At 38.3% G+C, this 24,845-nt stretch overlaps 1 protein-coding gene across 1 annotated transcript; it reads left to right on the forward strand.

Moving 5' to 3' along the window:
* Positions 1–14,820: 14,820 nt before the first annotated feature.
* On the forward strand, positions 14,821–16,062 carry LOC107485857 (uncharacterized; the record flags this gene model as incomplete). Its single annotated transcript, XM_021140985.2, has 4 exons — positions 14,821–15,155; positions 15,491–15,635; positions 15,720–15,800; positions 15,926–16,062. Coding segments are annotated over 4 exons (660 nt in total), but the record flags the coding sequence as incomplete, so codon positions are not given.
* Between the last annotated feature and the right edge of the window lie 8,783 nt (positions 16,063–24,845).

Here is a 24,845-nt window from a genome sequence, read left to right on the forward strand (position 1 = left end):
AATATTTTTAAAATAGAAAAACTATTAATTATTGATAATAATATAATAAATTGATTATTTAATTATTTAAGAACAAATAATTATATACAATTTTATGTATAATTTAAATAATTTATGTTTAGTATAATTTATAATAAATTAAAATATTATCTTTTTCGTCTAATAATATAATCACATATATTCTTATCATTAAATGATTTAAAATATTAATATATACATTCTTAATCTAATAACATATAAATATTATTTTTCTCATAATCATGCATTAATATCCACATTTCGGTCCTAATATTTATTACTAATATTATATAATATATTGATATATGTAAAATACTCTATAAACGTGATAATCATGACTCTAACTCAACAAATTTATTTTATAATACGTTTATACATCTGTCTAAATTAAAAGTGTAACCATAAGAAAACCTTAATCCTCTAATCCACTTATAAATATTTTGTCTCTATTCCTTTTTTAGAGCAAACATCGTCTTTGGTTTAATCCATCACCCGTTATAAAGTCTCTTGCTTATAAATGTTCACCAAATCTAACATAACCTTATCGTTATCATTTGTTCGCTCATTATTTATTACTGTGTGAATGATATTATCAAAAATATTTTTTTTAATGTGCATCACTATCCATTAGTGTATTTACACTTACTAAAATTATAAATGATTTGAATAAAATTAGATAAAATAAAAAATAAAAATTAAACTAATATAATACTATCTAAAATATTATATTGACGTATTAAGCAAAGTTTTAAAAATCAGATCGATTATCGAACCATTTTAATCATTGATTCACTGGTTCAATCGAAAAAATTGTTTATAATAAAATAATAAATAAACTATAAATAAATATCCTAAAAAAAGTACAAACATCAAAATATTAACAATCAATCTTTAATGTTAGAAGAAATAATTAAATCATAATAACAATTACACAACAACAACACCAATAATTAAATTATAATAATACAATAATAAGTTACAAAAGAGCAACAAATTTTTTTAAGATTAACAAAGATTATCAAAATTTCAGGTAGCATCACTACTTTTTTTAATTGATCTTGATTAAGGTGGTTGTTGTTCTTGAAGCAATTCGAATTATCTAAGAGTATGCTTTGAAAGAAGGGTACTTGAAGTTTTCTATGCTTCTTCACTCTTGCATGACCCAAAACCATTGTGAAACAAAAAAAAAATTTCTTGAACCTTAACATAGCTTCACCAGTTTCCACCATTAAATTTTTATTCTGAACTTTATCCCTTGATTGAGACAAAATATTAAGAATTCTATCTATCTATCTATCTAAGTTAATCAAAAACTCTCAAATCGAAAGCTAAACATGCCTTGATATTAAAAAAAATATAACATATGAGTTACCAATACAGAGTCACAGATACCATACATTCAACCATAAATGACATACAAAAAGATCCAAACATAAAAAATCTCATTTTTTTTAATAGGAGCCACAAAAATAGAATTTTTAATGTTCAAGTCTCAAAATTCCATCAAAGGATAAAAAAGGGTCAATTTTTTTTCTATTTTGTTTATATTTTCTGTTGTTGGTAGGATAAATAAAGACCTTGGGATCAGAACTAACTAATAGAAGTTAGAAGAAATTGTAGCATATCTATATCTGCTTTAGAATATAAATAAAAATAAAAAATTCAACCCAATCTTATCTTCAATGAACCTAGAAAAAAAAAGAATAAGAAAGTAGGAGTTGGAGAGCTCGGATGGCGGCTGAAATCGATGGACGAACGGTGGCAGTGGCTCGACGGATGGGCGGCGGTATTGGCTCGAAGAGAGGCTAGGATTGGAGAAGGGGGAGTGACTGAAATCAATAAATCATTCACAAAGTTAAAAATAGCAGTAGCACAGTCAAATATCAATTAATAATCCATAATTCCATAGCTGAAATCAATAAGGTAACACATTACTAGCAGCTCTCAAAGGATCCCAATAAAAAATACCATTACCAACACCACAATAGACTGAACAACAGCCAGGAATCAAGAACAATCAGCAATTAAAATTAAAAAAAGCAGCAACAATTAATCACCTTAAACTAGAAATCAATAAATATATCAATTAAAATTAAAAAACAGCATACTCACTTCCTCATAAATTAAAAAGAGCAGCAGCGGAGTAATAAATCCATTTTTAACAACACAAAATCAACAATTTAATTTCAATCCACATTCAAAAATCAATAAATCACTAAACATAGCATAAAAGCAAGACCCGAAGAAGTGAAAAACTCTGTAAATCTATAAGCAGTGCCACTAACCTCCGACGGAGAGCACAACGTCAAACAGACAATGGTGAACGGCGAGATGAGGATGACAAACAGACGGCAAACATCTCCAAACCTCAACCAGACAACGTGTTGAGCTACAAGAGAGTGACTAGGTTCGAGACAAGGGAAAGGAGGAGGCCGCAGAGACGCCGACAACAACAAACGGCTGTAAGGGTGACACGTTTAAGACTTTAAGCGTTGGTTTCTTTTTTTTTTTAAAACTCTAAACGATGGCGTTTATAAGAATCGATCGATTTTCAGTCTGGTCCAAACAGCTAATTTAGCCGTTTTCGGACGATTTTCAATTGAACGGTTTTACATATTGAATTAGACTATTTTTTTGTCGATTTTTTATTGAACCGGTTCGACTAATCGATCCAGTTTAATGTTTAGAATATTGGTATTAAAAGATTTTGTATATATTTTATAAAATTTTAAATTATTCATTTTTTAAATATTATTAATTTTTTTAAATCGGATATTTAATTAACCATACAAGTACCTAATATTATAGTTAAACCATTACAATAATATATGTTTCTTAAATACACTGACAACTTATTATGCCATATCTCGATTGCTCAGTCCTAGTTTATGCACAACTTAATACTTGTGTCATATTCCAGGTGTATCGGAATTTTTTTTTTTACTTCTAGCATATTCCGTATATTTGCGTTTTAAAATTTTTTTTTGCCATAATATTCAAGATGTATATGTACATTTAAAATTATAAATTGTCTATATATTATCCATTTGGATAAATGTTCTATTTATTTAATTTAAATAAAAAAAATTTCTGAGTAATTAGCTTGGTCATTTAATTTAATAAATGTAAACATAAAATGAAATCTCAAAGATTTAACGTTGAATATGAGATACAATATTTCATTAAAGGTAAAGCATGTTTTTTAACATTTTTTAAACGTGTTAATGTGACAATCATAATCTAACAATGCACTATAGAATTGTGACAAATATTATTGTTACATCTACGTATATATAATTAAAAATATTAAAATATTAGTGTTCATACTCTGATCCAACACTAAGATTCTGGTCCAACACTAAGACCCAGGTCCAAACGACAGGCCCAACACACAGGGTTAAGCCTCATAGTACACCGACCTTCCCCTAAGAAATAGGTGCTCTCCACGACTTGCTCTAAAGAAGTCAGAAGCAGAGATTAGCTGGCAGATAATAACTGCCCCTAAAATCTCTCAACCCACTTCCAGGAGCCATATCGCAACCTCTCTAAGATAAAGGGACGGTTATCCACCTTAAAAGGTGGAACTACTCAAACGGTGGTTATTGGTTCACCAGTATAAATACACTGATACCCCTCAGGTATCTCTAAGTCCCAATACTCTTTAGACCTGCTCACACCCTTGATGACTTAGGCATCAGAGTGTCTTTGCAGGTACCACCCCCCATTCTCTCACACTCACAAGTCGGACAGAGGCCCCAACGATGCGAACCCGCTCGAAGACTTCCTTCCTCAGACGATTGGGCCAACCTAACGAGTCCAGCCTATTAATCTCCGATTACCCAACGTAACATTGGCGCCGTTGCCGGGGACCCGAGAGATCAACCAGTAATGGCGGACAACTCACCAGAGGATGGTCATACAGCGTCTGATTCCAAACAAGAAAATCCAGATACTGGAAACAACGACGCGGACCTGACCCTTCACTAAGGAACCAACGACCATCATAGAGAAGGAACCTCTGGGCTTAAAAACCCAAAGGTAAACTCCTCGGAAGGACGAGAATCTGGAAAGGAAGGGCTACCCCATGCAACCGAACTAATGGGGTTGGTCCACGGTCACCAAGGTCATTTGGAACAGCTGGAACAAGAATTAGAACGACAACGAGAGGCAGAACGAAATCTCAGAGAAGAGATAGAGTGACGGAAAGAGTTGGAAGAAAAACTCTTGAAGCTCGAATCTTCCCTTAGAAATCGGAACTCCCGTGGTGACAAAGAAGAGTCGCCCCTGGAGGGAGAGGACCTGTTCAGTGAGAACATAATGAGGGCAAAAGTTCCAAGAAACTTTAAAAGCCCTGATATGAACTTCTATAACAGAACCACAGACCCAAAGCATCATTTAAGCAATTTTAAAAGTCGAATGTATCTGGCTGACGCTTCTGATGCGACTCACTGCAAAGCTTTCCCGACTACCCTGTCGAAAGTAGCGATGAAATGGTTCGATAGCCTGCCCCAAGGTCGGTTACCAGCTTTGAGAAACTCTCGAAAAAGTTCTTAATGGGTTCTCTATCCAGAAGGATAAAGTAAAGCACGCACCGAGTCTCCTGGGAGTTAAACAGGAGGTCAGAGAACCTCTATGAGACTACATGGAAAGGTTCAACAAAGCATGCTTGGAGATTCAAGACCTGCCCACCGAGGCAGTTATCATGGGGCTAGTAAATAGAGAGGGCCCCTTCTCTCAATCCATATAAAAAAGGCACCCCACCTCTTTCAGTGATGTACAAGAGAGAGTAGAAAAGTACATCAACATGGAGAAAAATGCCAGATTACGGGAGCCAAGTTGGCGACAGGGGCCCCCTCACTCAGCAAAAGAGAAAGAAAGGTAGCCCAAGAAAAAAGAGGAGGTCGGTCCCGACAGGCCGAGGAAATATCACTCCTATACTCCTCTAAAAGTCTCCCTAGTAGACGTATACAGAGAAATTTGTAATACTGAAAGATTGCTGCCCCCTAGACCCATCAAAAACAAAAGGGAGGAAGTCGCGGTGACTACTGCGAGTACCATAAGATGTATGGCCACTCAACAAATGATTGCTACGACCTTAAAAACGTGATAGAAAGGTTGGCTAGGGAAGGCCGACTTGATAGATATCTCGTGGAAAGGTCGGACAATCATGGAAAAAGGAAGCGAGATGACGAGGACAGAAGAGACCCACCACCACAAACCCCCAAGAGGCATATACATATGATCTCTGGAGGATTTGCGGGAGGAGGACTTACTAAATCATCTCGCAAACGACACCTAAAGTGAGTATACCAAGTCGGGAAAGAATCCCCCGATCTCCCAACCATCTCATTCACCAAAGAGGATAGGCAGGGGATCATGCCCGGGCATGACGACCCGGTGGTGATAACTATGATCTTGGCAAATGCCAACCTCCACAGGACCTTGGTAGACCAAGGGAGTTCGACTGATATACTCTTTAAGCCCGCATTCGACAAGTTAGGGTTGGATGAAAGGGAGCTAAAAGCTTACCCAGACACCCTGTATGGGTTAGGAGATATGCCAATTAGGCCACTGGGATACATCCCCCCTCCACACTACCTTCGAAAAGGGGAAAAATTTCAAAACTCTGAGCATCGACTTTATCGTCATGGATGTCGGATCGGCGTATAACGCCTTAATCAGCAGGACTACGCTAAATCGGCTCAAAGCGGTGGTGTCAATCCCTCACCTTTGCATGAAATTCCCAACACCTAAGGGAATAGCAACGGTGCGGGAAGACCAGAAGTTGGCAAGAAAATGCTACAATGAAAGCTTGAACCTCCGAGGAAAGAACAAGGAAGTTCACACTATAGAGCTCAGGGGAATAAAAGCCAAAGAATAGCTGTGGCCACAGCCGGGGGGAAGAACCGAAGAGGTTCAAATCGAAAAAGAGGAAGGAAAAATACCAACATAGGGGACAGCCTAGATGAAGACTTGAAATAGAGGCTGATAAAGCTCCTGCAAGATAATTCCAACCTCTTCTCTTGAAAAGCTTCTGACATGCCAGGGATAGACCCTCAGCTCATGTCCCACAAGCTTTCAGTACACCCCGGATCACGACCCGTACAGCAGCACAGGCGCAAGCTCGGAACAGAACGAGCTCAGGCAGTGGAGGAGCAAGTGCAAGCCCTCTTGGAGGCCAACTTCATCCGAGAGGTCAAGTATCCGGCATGGCTAGCAAATGTAGTGCTAGTCAAAAAGCAAAACGGCAAGTGGAGGATGTGCGTCGACTACACTGACCTGAATAAAGCGTGCCCTAAAGACCCATATCCACTTCCCATTATTGACACCCTAGTAGATGCAAGCTCAGGGTATCAGTACTTGTCATTTATGGATGCTTACTCGGGATACAACCAAATCCCGATGTACAAGCTGGATGAGGAAAAAACTCCATTCATCACACCTAGAGCAAACTACTGCTATGTGGTAATGCCTTTTGGACTAAAAAATGCTGGGGCCACATATCAAAGGTTGATGGATAAAGTTTTCGCTCCCCACTTCGGGAACTTAATAGAGGTCTACGTAGATGACATGCTGGTAAAAACCAAGAAGAAAACTGATCTCTTGACAGATTTCTCGCAAGTTTTCAACACCATAAGGTCGCATAAGATGAGACTAAATCCCACAAAATGCACCTTCGCGGTGGAAGCGGGAAAATTCCTAGGGTTCATGCTAACACAAATGGGGATCGAAGCTAATTCTGACAAGTGCAAAGCTATCCTGGAAATGAAAAGTCCGACTTGTCTAAAGAAGGTCCAATAATTGAACGGACGGCTCGCCGCCCTTTCCAGTTTCCTGGCGGGATCAGCACTAAGATCCCTTCCACTATTCTCTCTACTAAGAAAAGGATGCCAGTTCGAATGGACTCCGAAATGCGAAGAAGCATTCTAGAAGTTCAAAAGGTTCTTGAGCCATCCTCCAATCCTGACCCGACCCGTAGTTGGGGAAGAGCTCGTCCTATACCTGTCAGTAGCAGATAGAGCTATAGCATCAGCTCTAATACGGGAGGATGAGGTCGAGCAGCATCCTGTATACTTCACCAGCAAAGTTTTACAAGGCCCAGAACTGAAGTATCAAAAACTTGAAAAGTTTGCATACTCCTTAGTAGTAGCCTCACGCCGATTACGACCGTATTTCCAAGCGCACACAATAAAAGTTCGAACGAACCAGCCCATGAAGCAGATCCTCCAGAAGATGGACATTGCAGGCAGAATGGTTCAATGAGCAATAGAGCTCTCCGAATTCAACCTGAAATACGAAGCCTAGACGGTAATAAAAGCTCAATGCCTCACCGACTTCCTAGCAGAATACGCCGGAGATCAAGAGAAAAAATCCACTACATGGGAGTTATATGTAGATGGGTCCTCCAACAAGGTTGGAAGCGGTGCAGGCATAATACTGGTCAGCGAAGGAGGAACGCAAATAGAAGTCTCCCTTAAGTTCGAGTTTCTAGCTTCCAACAATCAGGCAAAATATGAAGCCTTGATTGCAGGATTAAAGTTGGTAGAAGAAGTTGGCGCAACTAAAGTAAGGATATTTAGCGACTCTCAGGTGGTGACCTCCCAAATAAACGAAGAGTATCAGGCCAAGGATCCTAACATGAAAAGATACTTGGACAAAACCTTGGAGCACCTTAAGCGCTTTGAGCAGACCGAGGTAAAGCATATAACTCGGGACCTCAATAGTAGGGCAGACGCCCTCTCCAAGCTAGCAAGTACCAAACCAGGAGGGAACAACAGAAGCCTGATCCAGGAAACCCTCCCTGAACCCTCTGTGGCCAAAACGGAGGCTGTTCAAGACGTCTTTGAAGTCACCGGGTTAGATCTCGGGTGGATGAAGCCCTTAGTCGAATACCTGAAATTCGACATCCTCCCCAAAGAGGAAAAAGAGGAGAAGAAAATCCGGAGGGAAGCACAAAACTACACGCTGGTGAAAAATATCCTCTATAAAAGGGGGATATCAACACCACTACTAAAGTGCGTCTCGACCTCAAAGACAACCGAGGTGCTAGAGGAGGTACACAATAGAATCTGCGAGAACCATCTGGGTGCAAGGTCATTAGTCAGAAAGGTAATCCGAGCGGGGTTCTACTGGCCAACCTTACAAAAAGACTCCACAGAATTTGTGAAAAAGTGCCAACCATGTCAAATGCATGCAAACTTCCATGTAGCCCCTCCCGAGGAACTCATTAGTATAACTTTCCCATGACCTTTTGCAAAGTGGGGATTGGACTATCTAGGACCATTCCCCCAAGCACCGGGACAAATAATGTATCTAATAGTGGGAGTGGATTACTTCACAAAGTGGATAGAAGCAGAACCATTTGCCACCATCACCGCTCAGAGAAGTCGGAAGTTTCTCTACAAGAACATCATCACCATGTATGGGGTACCCCACTCCATCACTATCGATAATGGCACTCAGTTCACCAACTCAACCTTCAAAAACCTGGTAGCCAGCATGAAAATCAAACATCAGTTTACATCGGTGGAACATCCACAAGCAAATGGACAAGCCGAGGTAGCAAACAAGGTCATACTGGCAGGGTTGAAGAAAAGGTTGCAGGACGCAAAGGGAGCCTGCGCCGAGGAAATTCCATAAATACTTTGGGCCTATCGGACCACACCTCAGTCTGCCACAAGAGAAACACCCTTCCGACTTGCTTATGGCATAGAAGCCATGATACCGGTTGAAATCATCGAACAAAGCCCAATGGTGAGCTTCTACGACGAGGTTGGAAACATAAAGGGACACAAAGAAGAACTTGAGTTACTCCCTAAAGTCCGAGAACGAGCCCATATTAGAGAAGTAGCAATGAAACAAAGGATGACAAACAGATACAACAAAAAAGTCATCCGAAGGAGCTTCGCCCCAAACGACTTGGTTTTGATCAGAAACGACATTGGAGTCAATAAATCTGGAGAGGGAAAGCTCGCTGCTAATTGGAAGGGACCATACAAGATTAGTGAGGTCTTAGGAAAAGGTTATTACAAAGTGACTGACTTAAACGGCACCGAGCTACCTAGGTCGTGGCATGCATGTAATATGAAAAGGTACTATAGTTAAAAGCGAACTCTACTCCCTGATGTACTCTTTTCCCAACTTTAGAGTTTTTTCCCAAAAGAAAAAGGATTTTTTTCTGAAGAGGGGTTTTTAATGAGGCATCACAGTAGAGACTAAGGGGTCATAGATAGCCCAAATCCCTTAGTAGTAATAAAGTACCTTCGCAAATAAATGAAGATCTTTTACAAATATCTCTTATAAATTCCTTCTCGCTTTCTCTCTTTCTACGAAACGCGCCGAATTAAGCTCAACAAAGCGTGAAAATCCCATGAACCGACCTAGATGGTCGTTAGGATAAAAGGACGAGGTACAAGTCGGTGTAAAGAGGTTATAAAAATCGATCGTGAATAAACTCGGAAATTAACTGACTAACAAGTCGGAAAAATTGAGAAACAAAGAAATACATCGCAAAAATAACCTAAGTTATAAAAACTCAATATATAAAAAAATTGAGTATAAGGAATACCGAAAAGAGATCAGAAAACCTGTAAGCACTAAAGACTGTCCCAAGCCTTCAAGGAAAATTCGAGAAAAACTTAGAAGAAGGGACAGCCAGCCAAGAAAAGGTTTTTCAAAACAAAAGATTAAAAAAGGGTTTTTTGAAACCTAAATAGAAAAAGCATGCACACAACCAACAAAAATAACTTAAACCCTTGTCCAAAAAAGAGTATTTTTAAATATTTTGTTTGCGGCCATAAAAGGCCAAGAAAGTGTCAGCAACATACCACCACAACATAAAAATAAAATAGTTTAAAAAAGGGGGGACCCACAGGCCGGGTCCCCATATAGTCAAAGATAATTTTTTCAGTTTGGAAGGACGTCACCCCCAGAACCAGGGAGAGTAGTCGGAACACCACCAAAGTCAGAAAGAGAAACATCCATAGGAGATGGAAGGGAAGTCTCAGTAATCTTCGAAGAACTCGGAACATTACCTGGTCGGGGAGGGGACTCTATTATTCTCTGGCCCCGAGTCTTCAACTCGGACTCAGACACAGGTCGGGGAGGAGATACAATGACCCCATCGATTACGACCTTATCAGGATCCAAAGGGGAGAGATCCAGGTCGGGAGCAATAACCCCGACCTGCTCTTTAAAGACCCTCCATGCCTCATCGGATCTCTCAGCAATGGAGTCCTCCAGATTCGCATAAGCGTCCCGAGCTCTTACCAGATCTTTTTTAACCTCCACAAGGTCCTGGAACAAGCTCGAATAGCTCTGCTTCACCTTCTCCCGTAGACCCTCCGCCATAGAGCATCGGCCCATCAACTTCTCCTCCTCATTCCGGAGATTATCCCTCTCCTCCTTCAGCTTGGCGACCTCCTCCTTCAGGCTCTTCTCAGCATCCTGATACAAGAGAATCCTCCCCTCTAGCTCTTCAACCTTCAGGGATGAACCCAAAGAGCTGAGGGGAGTCTTCTCAAAAATATCAAGAAACTTGGTGAACACCCCCGCCACCCTGATACTCTCCTGAGCCAGAATAGTAAGGTGGTTTCGAAGAGAAGCATCATCCATACTTATATGAGTATAAGGATAGATATGCTCCCAGACAAACTGAGGCGCATCCACCTTGTCCTCACCTTCAAAGGGAGAGCCAGACTCTAAAGTCTTGTGCTTCTTCTTTTCTGGCTCAGGAGAAGATCGGGAAGGAGGGGACGGCAGAGAAGAGGCTGAGGAAGAAATGACAATAGGACGAGCGGGGGTCCCCAAGTTGTGAGATGAAGGGAGAGGGAGAGAAGGATCAGCTACCCTGGCACCGCCGGCTCTGGCGCGAGATCTCGCTTTGGCCTCCTGAACTCTCTGGTAAGACTCCCTGGAATTTTTCTTCGCCATTTCTACAAGAACAATTAGGTAGCTAAAGTCAGTAAAACAAGTCGGAAGAAATAGTCGTGCAAATATCAAGTCGGAAAATATGATAAAACAAACAAAAGCTACCTAGTTGAGCCTGGATAAAGGTCGGAGACCCTTGGAGAAACTTTTTTGTATCCAGGTAGGGGGCTCTTCCCCATACTTCTCGGAGAAACTCCACAACGGCCGCCTCCACCTCATCCAAATCATCCAGACCGCATTTTTCACAAGGAGAGGCCTCTAACCAATACAGGAGAAAGCGAGGAGAAGAATTTTGATCCAGGAAAAAGGGGTGGTGACCCTCTACAGATTGAACTTTGAAAAAAAAATTTTTGAAGTCATGGAAGGATTCATCAAAAAGGGTAAAAACTCTCCGACCTTGTATGGTCCGGAAATACACTCACTGCTGTTTATTATTTTTCCCATTGAAGGGCTTAGTCATATGAAAGAGATAAAAGAAAATCTTCAAATAAGTTGGAAAGTCTAAAACATGACTGATAAATTGGTAAATTTTTAAAAAACCCCAAGAGTTGGGGTGGAGCTAGGTAGGAGCAACACGACAGTGACCTAAAACATCTATCTCAAAGTCGGAAAAAGGGAGAAAAATGTCTAGGCGGCGGGTAATCATACTCTCATACATATAGAAAAAATGAGGGGTTGCCTTAGAAGCCCTCCCGAAACAAACCCGGTCTTCCGGACCCAGGACAATCAGTTCATATTTCGTGTCATCCTCATCAGAAGTACAAAGCCTATGATGAGTGCGGAGGTTGGTGATGAAGTCAGTGTCAACAAGGGGTTCTTCCCCTAGAACCGTGATATCCACCTATTGAGCAAGAGTTTCAACAGAAGACATTTTGTTTTTCTAGGAAAACCTACAAAGGAAAAAGAAACGATCAAAAATAGGGTTTCTAAGGGTTCGAGGCAAGTCTCTCAAAACTAAACAGAGAAACACCAAGACTACCATCCACACTCTACAGAACAAAACATGCAACTCTATAAAGGAAGAGTAAGAAAAGAAATTGACTTTTTTTCTCGCAGAAAGATGGAAGCAAAAGCACTCGAAAAGGAATGAGCTTTCTTCTTTCAATCAACAAAGGGTGCAGGTAGAAAAGTTTTCAGAAACGAAACAAGCGAGGAGATGGAAAAGTATTTATAAACACGTTAGGGGCATAAAGGTAAAACGACGCAAGCCATTTAAGAGTTGCACCGTTACCAATGTAACCGCCCCCTCGTATGAATACTCAAACCTTTAAGAGACGCGACGTTTGATTAGACGCGACTGTTGAAAGCTTTTGAAAACACGTCGGTTCCGAAAAATCACGTCGGTTCCTTATCAGGTCGGCTACGGTCCGGAGTTATAATACTCGACCCCAACTCTTAAAAGAAATTGGGCTCGAGTATGGGCACTGTTCATACCCTGACCTAACGCTAAGGCCCAGGTTCAAACAACAGGCCCAACCCACAGGGTTGAGCCTCACAGTACACCGACCTTCCCCTAAGAAGTCAGTGCTCCTCACGACTTGCTCTAACGAAGTCGGAAGCAGAGATTAGCTGGCAGATAATAACTGCCCCTAAAATCTCTCAACCCACTTCCAGGAGCCATATCGCAACCTCCCAAAGATAAATGGACGATTATCCACCTTAAAAGGTGGAACTACTCCAACGGTGGTTATTGGTTCACCACTATAAATACACTGACACCCCTCAAGTATCTCTAAGTCCCAATACTCTTTAGACCTGCTCACACCCTTGCTGACTTAGGCAACGGAGTGTCTTTGCAGGTACCACCCCCCATTCTCTCACACTCACAAGTCGGACGGAGACCCCAACGATGCGAACTCGCTCGAAGGCTTCCTTCCTCAAACGATTGGGCCAACTTAATGAGTCTAGCCCATTAATCTCTGGTTACCCAACGTAACAGTTAGAATTAAAATTAAAACAAATAATTTGTTAGTACTTTGCGGAAGATTCAACATTTTAACGGTTATTTTTACTTATTTAGGCCAATGCTATTCTGTAGTATAGATTTGAAGTGTTAAAATAAAATTAAACTTTGACTATAATAATGAGATCTACATTGATAGATAAAATATTACCGATGGACCCACCATTTAAATTATTACCGAAAAAACATTGACACCAACAGAAAATTTTAAAGTTTGTGTCTCATTGTAAACAAAAAAAAACTTGTGTCTCATACTCTCATCTCATTTAAATTAGTTAATCTAATTAATATTTAATGAAATTTTTTGCATTAGGCCAGTTACTGAAATTTTTGGATTGGACTTAGGTACTAACCTTTTACGTTTGTTCAATGTTTTGTTGTCGTGATAATAAATTTTAGGTTTAAAAATGATTATTAATTAATAAAATTAATAAAACTATATTAATTTGTTAGAAATTTTGTTTTATCAATTTGAATAATATAAATTTAATTTATCCTCTATAACAAAAAATACTATGACTTTAAAATTTGATTTGGTAAAATTTTTTAATAAAATTATTCTTTTTTCTTCGTGCATAAATTTGATGTAATAATGGAGAAAAAAATTAAAAAATAATAGTAATAGTTTTTTTAATATAGAAATATATATTAGTACTTAATTAAAGAAAATTGTAATAAATTATGTAAAAGAGGGAATAGACATTATTTCATGACTATTTCTATCATCTTTTAAATATTTTTCTTACTATCACATTAAATTTACGTAACAAAATATTTTAAAGGCATAATATATTTGTACCATTATTTTTTTAAAAAAATAATGTAAAATGCTTCTCATTTTATTTTTTGTTATTCAGGATAAATTAAATTTATATTATTTGAAATTATAAAAAAATATCTTTAATAAATCAATCTAATTTTATTATATATAATTAGAAATTTTTGTTCAAAACTTTTTTTAAGGTAATAGTATTTTGTAAATATTCATAATTACAATATAAAATAAGAATAGCAAAAATATTACATAATAAAATTTATTTAACAAAATCAATACAAATAATAATTTTTAAACAAAGAAAAAGTTTTATATTGACCTAGAAAGCAAGTTCAAGTCCGAAATTCAACTAATGTTATGGCTGAATACCAAAAAAAATTATTAATATTAATTAAATCCAATTTATCTAATTTAAAGAATATAAAAGTAGTAAAAAAATTATTAATACTAATTAAATCTAATTTATTTATTTTTTCATCCTGTTTTTTGCTGTAATAATTCAGACAGTGAGACCATTAATAATAATTTATTTATTAATGCAGGTTCCACTATTATAGACAACGTTGAATCTTATTTTAACATCTCAAATCTATATATGTAAATATTTTTGGTCATCTATATAGTAGCATTGGCCACTTATTTATTTCCTTGTCAAAACATGTGTAAGTAATAATGATGATAAAGAAAAAATACGAAATAACTAACATTTTAAATAATACAAGAAATTAACTTTTCAGATTAATTTTTACCATGTCCAGGATTATTAACATGATTAACATAACTTAGGATCTACAAAAAGTAAATACTGGTCTTTTCGTGAACCCCACCACTAATGAATTTGTCGTTTTGGGCTAAGAAATGATGTCTTGAGAGATTGACATGTGTAATCTACACATGTAGATAAATTTGCTATCTACATAGTAATATGGCAAGTTTCACTACAAAATTAATATTGATTTGAGGGAGTATTTTGGTGGAGGTTTTAAAAACCTCCACAATCTATTTTATTTATGGCATTTTTTAAAACCTCCACTCATAATTAATTAAAATCCAAAGTTTGGAATAAAACATCATTTTCTCTTTTTTTCCCCAAAATGTGAGGCACCGAGTTCGCTGAGAGAGAATGAAACCCTAAGTTTTCTACATACGCCATTCTTGCCGCCGTTCTCGCCGTCGTTCTCGCTGCCGTTTCCACTTCCGGCGCCGTTACCACTTCGGCCGTGTCTATTGCAGTAGAGAGCTTCTGGATCAAGCCACATCTTCTATCAACGTGTTTTCAGATCTGTTCTCTCTATCTGTAGTTGCTGCCACTGTTGCCATCGCAGTTTGCGCCGCCGTTGCTGCCACAGTTTCTACCGTCGATGACACCGTAGTTGCCGTAGTACAACGCATTTGCAGATCTGTTCACTCCCGAGCTTCTTCTTCAACGCTGCTTTCTCTCACTCCAATTTCCCCTTTAAACTGCCGGTGGTACTTCTTTTTCTTCTTCTTGCCTATTAATTTGCTGATATTTCTTCTTTATTAACACTAAATTTCTTGTCTGTTTTGCCTCCTCAGTTCTGTTGCAACTTTCTTACTATACCCTCTCTTGTTCTGTATTTTTTCATTGTTTTTCATTTGCGTTGATAAGGAGTCTTGGAAACGAGTCAGGATTGATAATTGAAGCTGTTTTGTATCATGCCAATAGTTAGTGAATTTTTTTATGTTAGGAGTGATTGTTAGTTATTTTGTTAGGATTCTGATTGAGTTTTCTATAGATTAATAGCGATGTTGTCATGTTGTGTTGTCCATTTAAAACAGTGCAGGGCAACAGGCAGTGATATGCAGGAAACAACAGGAGCTGAACCTCAAACTCAAAGCTTCTGCTTCCAGAGCTCAACCGTACGCTATGGTGGTGCTAATGGAACATACTATACTTCGTCAACGACAAGGAGGACCGGCAGTGATGGGGTGAGCATTTAGAATCTGGTTAAATAACTCTCTAAAGTGAATTAGTGTATTGTTGGTTTTCTGATGGCATCTTCAACATATTAGGTGACATTTAAAGTGGCCAAAGAGGCTGATAGTTCTATAAGGGAAGCTTCTCACAGAGTTTCCAAAGGCATTCATGGCAAGGTATTCATATACTATTTCTTTAGTATCAAATTAATAATATTGGATTAAGTTGCTTCGGTTTATAGCTGTGTATTTGTAATTGCCCTGCTTATTAAATTTATGTCACTTGGTCTGGTACTTCATAGGGACATTCCCTTTCAAGAAAACTTAATTCGGATGGTAGAGTGGATATGCAGGCAGTGATATGCAGTGAATATATAATTGATCTTATATTTTTTAACTAAAAAATTCTATTATTTTATAATAGAGTATAACAAAGAATATTATTTTTAATTTGTAGGAATTAGTTCCCAGCATCAATAAGGTTAGTGGTTTTAATTTCTCTTCATTTGTATTCCAACTCTTACCATTAATTTGTAGGAATTAGTTCCCAGCATCAATATGGATTCTTTGCTTAGATCAATTAAACTGCATTACATTGCACTTTTACAGAATTGTGTTTAGAGCCTTTCATTGTTTCTCTAATTTTTAACTACTAATGTCATGCAGTCAACAATCTGTCCTAGATCATATTACCGTTCAACTAGCTCCCCATGCAGCCGATGAAATTTGGTTTGGGAGTGGTCAAGTAAGATAAAATTTCCACTTGCTTTCCTTAAGTTTCCTCACTCCTTTTTATTTTCTTCATTGGTTCTTTTTGGTTGCTGTTTTAACTTGTTTTACAATATTTCGTTGAGTACGATATGGGCCGAAACTGCAGACAAAGCGAGGTCCGCAGCAAGGATATTTGTTCTTGGTGGGCTTTCAGAGAAGCACCATGGAATTACCAATTTCTGGGTGGCAGACCGAATAAACGTATGGGTTCTCTCTCTCAAGATTTCTTTCATCTGGTGTACTTGCATGGCTCCATAAAACCAATACCTCCCAGCATTCTTGACCTTAGAGCTGCCAAGCACAGAGAATTCCAACAACTTCGTAATGATGAAAACCAGACAACTTTAAAGAGCAACTCTTAAGAAATGCCACAACCAGTTTTGAGACTAGTTTACTTTATAGTCATATTTATTGTACCTTATTCCTGTAGCATACTGAAATCTGTGTTGATTTCCTAATGAAAAATTTTTAATTGGACTATAGGATTTGCTTTTGCAGATTTAATTGGGAAATGTCAGTGCCGAGTGCCAACAAATACTCTGGTATGTAGCTCAAACCTCTTGTTTATTTGTATTCTCTAAACTCAAACTTGTCAAATATGTATAGGTTGCAATTTAATTATCTGGTCTTTGAATTTTATTCCATTGCCTTTGCTATGATACTTTTAGCAATAGTTTTCTCTGCATGAGGTACCGAGGTTGAATGCTAAGGCAGTGGAATCTGATCCTGGTTTTTTAATTTCTTTCACTTTAAGTAAATAATATTAATACCTTTGTAACATGAGTCATAGGTTTATATAAAACATTGCTGTTTAAGTGTTTATCATTCAAATAAATAAAGTATGCAGAACAAGAAATCACCAAGTCCTACAATGTTTACAGTCAACATGGGACAAAGATAAATTCAAGTTCTAGTAAGACTGGACATTTTATGTGAAACTTGATTATGGAGATGTAAACCATTCAACTCTGACACCTTGATGAATTTGTCACCATGACAAAGTCAACTTTCAAATGACAATCTGGAGGTAGGTATTAATCCAAACATTTTCTGACATGTGGAATTCAACTTGGAAATAGTTAAGTGGGTTCCTGTTTCTATATATAATAAATATAAGGGCTAAACAAAAGATGAGATTCTTTTTTCTTTCCCTTATTCTTTGTTAAGCTCTTTCTCTTTGAAGGATTCGATCCTGCATCCACCAATTGTACTTCATTTTTATGTTATTTATTTATTGAGTTGAAATAACTGTGGCTATTAAAATTTGCTGCAAGCAGAGGACTTCATTTCATCTTGTGTTATCATTAATTTTGTTTAGTATTCGATCCTTGTGTGAGACTTGTTTTATGAAAAGATGACAAGAAAGTAGCAAATGTTAAACCATTTTAGCCACTGTTGGAACATTTTTGTTTCATAAATTTCTTTATTATTCACATGAAGTTGCTATGGTGCTCTGTTTTTGTCCTATGCTCTTAGAAATTGACATGTTGCATATGATTTCATTGTCAATAGATTTATTATTTTGATTTATTATTTTTAATTTGTATTTAAATAGATTTAATCATTTTGTTTTTAACTTTTTATGAGTTTTGAATGCATGTTCAGAATTAAATTAACTTTGATTTATATTCATTTCCATTTGAAATCTATGCGTTTTGAATCGAGTTAACTCAATTTAGTTTGAAAATCATTGGCTTTACCTTATAATACCCTTTTGATTTTTTTTTCTATATCTTTCATGAGAATTGTAATTCATTTATGGGAAGCAAGCTATGCTAATCTGTTTTTGATTGGATTGGCTTAACTTTGAAGCTTACAGTTGTGTATTTAATTTAATTGGATTATCTTGTTTTGTAGTGATTTTATGGAGTTCCTGAACCAAATTGGTGTTTAAGACTTCTCTAAGTGTGTTTATCATTTTTGATATTAAAAAATAAATTTTTAATTTAAAAGTTTGTAAATTAGATGAGATTAATGAATGATTTGAAATTAAAAAAAAATAAATAATTACAGGATTTGTGGAGGTTTAAAAGTCTCACAAAATAATTATTTTTTTAAATTAAAAAATAATTTGTGGAGGTTTTAAACTGCCACAAAAGTCTAATATAAAACCCCCATTAAACACACACAAAACCTCCACCGAATAAATTGTGGAGGTTTTTAAAAACCCCCACAAAAGATCTCGTGGCACCTCAAATTTTGAGGGTTTTAGAAACCTCCATAAACCATTTGGTGGGGGTTATAAACCTCCACAAATAAGAAAAAAAACTGTCACAAATAAACAAAAATCTTGTAGTGTTTTATAGTGTGGATGGAAAAAAAAAACCCACACTTGTGGATATTGTAACACCCTATCATACAGAATCTTATGCTTAAGTTATAATTTAAAGATGACAAGGTATTACGACTTCTAAAATAAAAATTTAGTACGAATAATATTGTGAAAAATGATTATAATTAGGAGTCTTTTTAAAAAAAAGGGCAACACTCTGATCGATAATGTAACGAACAAGGATAAACCAATGCGAGATTATATATATACAAAAGAGTGTCAAAAAATGGGAATATCAAAACTCAAAAGCCGATAACCAGTTTGAGCATAGCAACATATATATACAAGTAAATAAAATAAGGAAACCCCAAGGAAACCCAAAAGGACACAAAGACAGAGAACCTATTCTCCAAAATCTCCTATAAGGGGAGTCATCACAGTTTGTATTATTTAATGGAGAAAGAAGTATCTAAGAGAAATCATAAAATCAAAACAGAGTCCCGAGAACAAAGGATCTTCGCTAATCCAGAAGTCTCCAGCATGCTTCAGCGAGAAGCCTCACGTCCTGCATCTGAAAACCACAAAATCCGCATGAGTGAGAACCAGAGGTTCCCATCATGGTAACAACTTCCACATATATAACATATAATAATAGAGGAAAGCCAAAGGCAATCCTAGAACTTCCTCCAGATAAAATCAAAGCTTATAAACAAGCTAAACCATAAATGGCATCTGACTAAAGATCCTTCGGTCTAACTAATACTTTCCTTTCCAATTCCTTCAGACCTCCCAACCACCAGCAGGAGTATAATATAGCAAACACAGTTATATCAGACAAGAGATATACAAATAGGAACAAATAAGGCATTTAGACAAATAGCAAGTAATATGCAGTCAAATAGGCAATCTCAATCAATTCACATAGTATGCATATGATGAATGCCTATCCCTAATGGCTGATGATATCATCTGTCGGTTATAGAGCCAACCCGACAAGTCCTGGTAGCTAACCATTGGACTGTCCCTCTGTCGTGTCTCCCCAACTCGAGTTATACTCAATATAAACTTGATCATAATCATGATCCATATCCATCACCCTCACTGGTGAATATTTATGGGGGTGAGCTCATCCGGAGTTTTCACAGTGCCTGACCACCCTGACGACATAGGGTCAAAAGAGTTTCGAGTCTCAAACTGGAGCACGTGGTGGCTAACCACTGCTTTCTCCCAGGAAAACTCTTATCTCCGATAGTGGAAGTGCAAACATTCATAATTCATTCAACAGCATATATGCATTTATACTTAGCCATAATCATGGCTCCGCCGTAACACGGCAATAATCCAGTCATCTGGCTCACGGTTAAATCCATAACCAGCAAATTCATTAATAATTACGGCCCTTCGGCCCATGGCATAACAAGCACTTCTACCGCCATCCTCCGCATCTCACATAATCATCTTTGATCCTCATTGATAATTCGTTTTTCCCTTGCTTCACTCGTAAGTTACCACATTTCCTAGCTCCTTTTCTCATTGCTAGGCATATCATAATGATTTAAGACACAAGTGGTGAGATCGGAGGTTTAGGAGTGTGAAATTTGACTTTTAAAACTGAAAAATCAACTTAGGGATGAAAACAGGGCCACGCGTACGCGTACTCCACGCGCACGCGTGGATGGCCACAAAGCTCATCGACGTACAAGCTTCATACATGCGGACGTGTGGATTGAAAAATAGCCAAACGACGCGTACGCGTCAGCCACGCACCGCGTGGGTGCATTTGCGCCCCAGGCACAAAACTGGCACAACTCTGGCACAACTCTCGGGAAAATGGCTGGGCATTTGGTGCAGCGCATCGACGGCCCTTCTGCATTTTCCGGCATAAAGTACACTGACTTTGTAGAACAATCAAGCAGGACATGGTTCTCAGATAACCAGTCCAATCCCAAGATAAGATCAAGACCGATCATCGGTAAGCAGATTAAATTATGGACAAAATCATGCTGCTTAAACCTAAACGAAACTTTCGGGCATCCTAGCCTAGTTACCATGGCTTCATGGGTAGCATTATACACTTTTAGGTCATAACCTAAGGTTACGATCTTTAATCCTAACCAATGGGCTTTCTCAAATGCAATGAATGAATGCGATGCTCCTGAATCAAATAAAGCATTTAAAGTTTAACCAGCCATTTCACAGTTACCTTGGATAAGTGTCTCGGATCCCTCGACACCTATAGCTGAGGTAGTGAATACCCGACCAGTCTGTTGTGCTTTTCCAGCACCATGTTTCTGCTTCTCCGGACAGTTTACGGCCTTATGTCCTGCATTTCCACAATTGTAGCACAATCCCCATCTGGCTTTGCACGGGGCTCCCAGATGGTGACTCCTACACCTAGCACAAGCTTACTCATTCTGTGGCTGCTTCCCAAACCTTTTCCCTTGGGAGTTGTTGTTGTTGGGTCTCCTGAAAGAGCCACCCCTCTTGAAAGGCAAACCTCTAGGTGCAAAGCTCTTTCCTCGGTTCTGTGGGAATGATCCTTTGTGACTCCCTCTCTCAGCAGCTGCCTTCTTCATGCACTATTCAATAACTCTACACTTGTTCACCAACTCGGAGAAAGTTCTAATCTCCATTGGTCCCACTGAGCTGTAGATATCACTCCGGAGTCCTCCTTCATACTTAATGCACTTCTACTCTTCATAGTCTCCCGGAGTCCCCTGGCACATACGGGAGAACCTGAACAACTCCTCAAACTTGTCAGTATACTCAGATACGAACATAGTACCCTGCTTCAGCTGCAGTAACTCAAGTTTCTTAGCCATCTTAGCAGAAGTCGGAAAGTACTTCTTATAGAACTCCTCCCGGAAGACATTCTAGGCGATATAGTCATCCCCCTGCTACAGAAGATGTCGGATACCTTGCCACTAATGCGACGCTTCACCAGTGAGCAAATAGGTAGTAAACTCAACACGTTGTCCTTCAGGCACCACCTACGCTTGTAGTGCTCGCTCCATAGCCTGAAACCATGTATCAGCTTTAGTCGAGCTAGTAGTTTCCTTGAACTTAGGTGGATTAACCTTCAAGAAGTTTGCCAATGTCATCTGGCCCTGAACTCCACCTCCGTCATTACCATGGTTGTTCATCTGTTGACCAAGAGCCTCAGCAGTGGCTTGCATAGCAGCAGCCATGTTCTCCAATGCAGTCATAAAGTTCACCGGGTCATTAGGATTAATCTCCAGCGCACGAGCATTAGTACGACCTCTCCCACGGCCTCTACCGCGTCAACGAGGCGCCATCTGGTCCCTATACACACCAAACAATCGATATTAAGTTGATCATTCTCAATATCGGAAGTCTAGTACTTCAAAGTCCCAAATGCATACTCATGAACGTTTATGCCAATTATATCAAGCAGATATACTAATAGCACATAACACACATACAGAGAATACAGAGAAACATAGTCAGTCTGTCCCTCAGGCTCTACAGGAATGAACTGCTCTGATACCATAATGTAACACCCTACCATACAGAGTCTTATGCTTAGGTCATAATTCAGAGATGGCAAGGTATTAGGACCTCTAAAATAAAAATTTAGTACGAATAGTATTGTGAAAAATGATTATAACAAGGAGCCTTTTTAAGAAAAAAGGGGTAAACAAAAATTGTAACTCAAAAAGCGCAACACTCCGATTGATAACGTAACAAACAAGGATAAACCAACGCGAGATTATATATATACAAAAGAGTGTCAAAAATGGGAATATCAAAACTCAAAAGCCGGTTGCGAAGATAACCAGTCTGAGCATAGCAACATATATATACAAGTAAATAAAATAAGGAAACCCAAAGGGACACAAAGACAGAGAACCTATTCTCCAAAATCTCCTATAAGGGGAGTCATCACAGTTTGTATTATTTAATGGAGAAAGAAGTATCAAAAAGAAATCATAAAATCAAAACAGAGTCCCGAGAACAAAGGATCTTCACTAATCCAAAAGTCTCCAGCATGCTTCAGCGAAAAGCCTCACGTCCTGCATCTGAAAACCACAAAATTCGCATGGATGAGAACCAGAAGTTCCCAGCATGGTAACAACTTCCACATATATAACATATAATAATAGAGGAAAGCCGAAGGAAATCCTAGAACTTCCTCCAGATAAAATCAAAGCTTATAAACAAGCTACACCATAAAGGGCATCTGACTAAGGATCTTTCAGTCTAACTAATACTTTCTTTTCCAATTCCTTCAGACCTCCCAACCACCAGCAGGAGTATAATAAAGCAAACACAGTTATATTAGACAAGAGATATACAAATAGGAACAAATAAGGTATTTAGACAAATAGCAAGTAATATGCAGTCAAATAGGTAATCTCAATCAATATGTATAGTATGCATATGATGAATGCCTGTTCCTAATGGCTGATGATATCATCTGTCGGTTATAGAGCCAACCTGACAAATCCTGGTAGCTAACCATTGGACTGTCCCTCTGTCGTGTTTTCCCAACTCGAGTTATACTCAATATAAACTTGATCATAATTATGATCCATATCCATCACCCTCACTGGTGAATATTTATGGGGGTGAGCTCATCCGGGGTTTTCACAGTGCCCGGTCACCCTGATGACATAGGGCAAAAGAGCTTCGAGTCTCAACCTGGAGCACGTGGTGGCTAGCCACTGCTTTCTCCCAGAGAAACTCTTATCTCCGATAGTGGAAGTGCAAACATTCACAATTCATTCAACAGCATATATGCATTTATACTTAGACATAATCATGGCTCCGCCGTAACACGGCAATAATCCAGCCATCCGACTCACGGTTAAATCCATAACCAGCCAATTCATTAACAATTATGGCCATTCGTCCCATGGCATAACAAGCACTTCCACCGTCATCCTCCGCATCTCACATAATCATCTTTGATCCTCATTGATCATTTGTTTTTTCCTTGCTTCACTCGCAAGTTACCACATCGCCTAGCTCCTTTTCTCATTGCTAGGCATATCATAATGATTTAAGACACAAGTGGTGAGATTGGAGGCTTAGGAGTGTGAAATTTGGCTTTTAAAACTCAAAAATTAACTTAGGGATGAAAACAGTGCCACGCGTACGCGTACTCCACGCACACGCGTGGATGGCCACAAAGCTCATCGACGTGCAAGTGTCATACACGCGAACGTGTGGATTGAAAAATAGCCAAACGACTCGTACGCGTCAGCCACACGTACACGTGGGTGCATTTGTGCCCCAGGCACAAAACTGGCACAACTCTGGCACAACTCTCAGGAAAATGATTGGGCATTTGGTGCAGCGCATCGACGCGCCCGTGCACACCACACGCACGTGTGGATGGTGCCTTCTTGAAGAATGACGCGTACGCACCAAGTGCGCCTACGCGCGGAGGGTCATTCTGCTAAAAATTTTCTAAGTTAAAAGCTGCAGAATTCACAAATTCAACCCCCAATCTTCTGACGGACATAACTTTTTCATTTTAAATTGTTTTCGCCCGTTCTTCCAACGGCATGGACATCTCGGATCCAATTTCATTTCTAAACAAGTTTGGTACAAAACGGGAATCCGTAGTCCAAGTTATGTCCCGTCAAAGTATGCCCAAAACCATGTTTTCATACAAAACCACAAGGTGCCATTTTCAAAACAAGCCATTTTCAACTCTTTTCAAAATCAACCAAAACATGCCAATTTCAACCCTTTTTGAAATCAATCAAAATGTACCAAAATTAACATCAAGTCTCCTCAACTCACACTTTAACACTTTACCATAATTTGCAAAACATCATCCCACCATTTTAACACTTCTCAATCAAATGGCTAAGATACAAACACATAAACATATCATACATACTTTCTCATCCCAATTTCCAATAATACCATTTCCAATTAACCATCATTTCACATACTCAATATCATACTCACCATTAACATGGTGTCACCCACAATTCAACCTTAATCAATCATCAAGCATATATCACAACATGCATATTGCTCATACATCATACCATCAAGGCATCAATAATCATCATCACATATATGACCATATAATATATCTCAACCATTCACAACATCAACAATTCAATGCCTATCTTAGGGCCTCTAGCCTAAATATTTCCCACCACATTATATATTAGATACGAGAAATCGAGACCATACCT

This window comes from Arachis duranensis, chromosome 4, assembly GCF_000817695.3.
Source record: "Arachis duranensis cultivar V14167 chromosome 4, aradu.V14167.gnm2.J7QH, whole genome shotgun sequence".
Lineage (NCBI taxonomy): Eukaryota > Viridiplantae > Streptophyta > Magnoliopsida > Fabales > Fabaceae > Arachis > Arachis duranensis.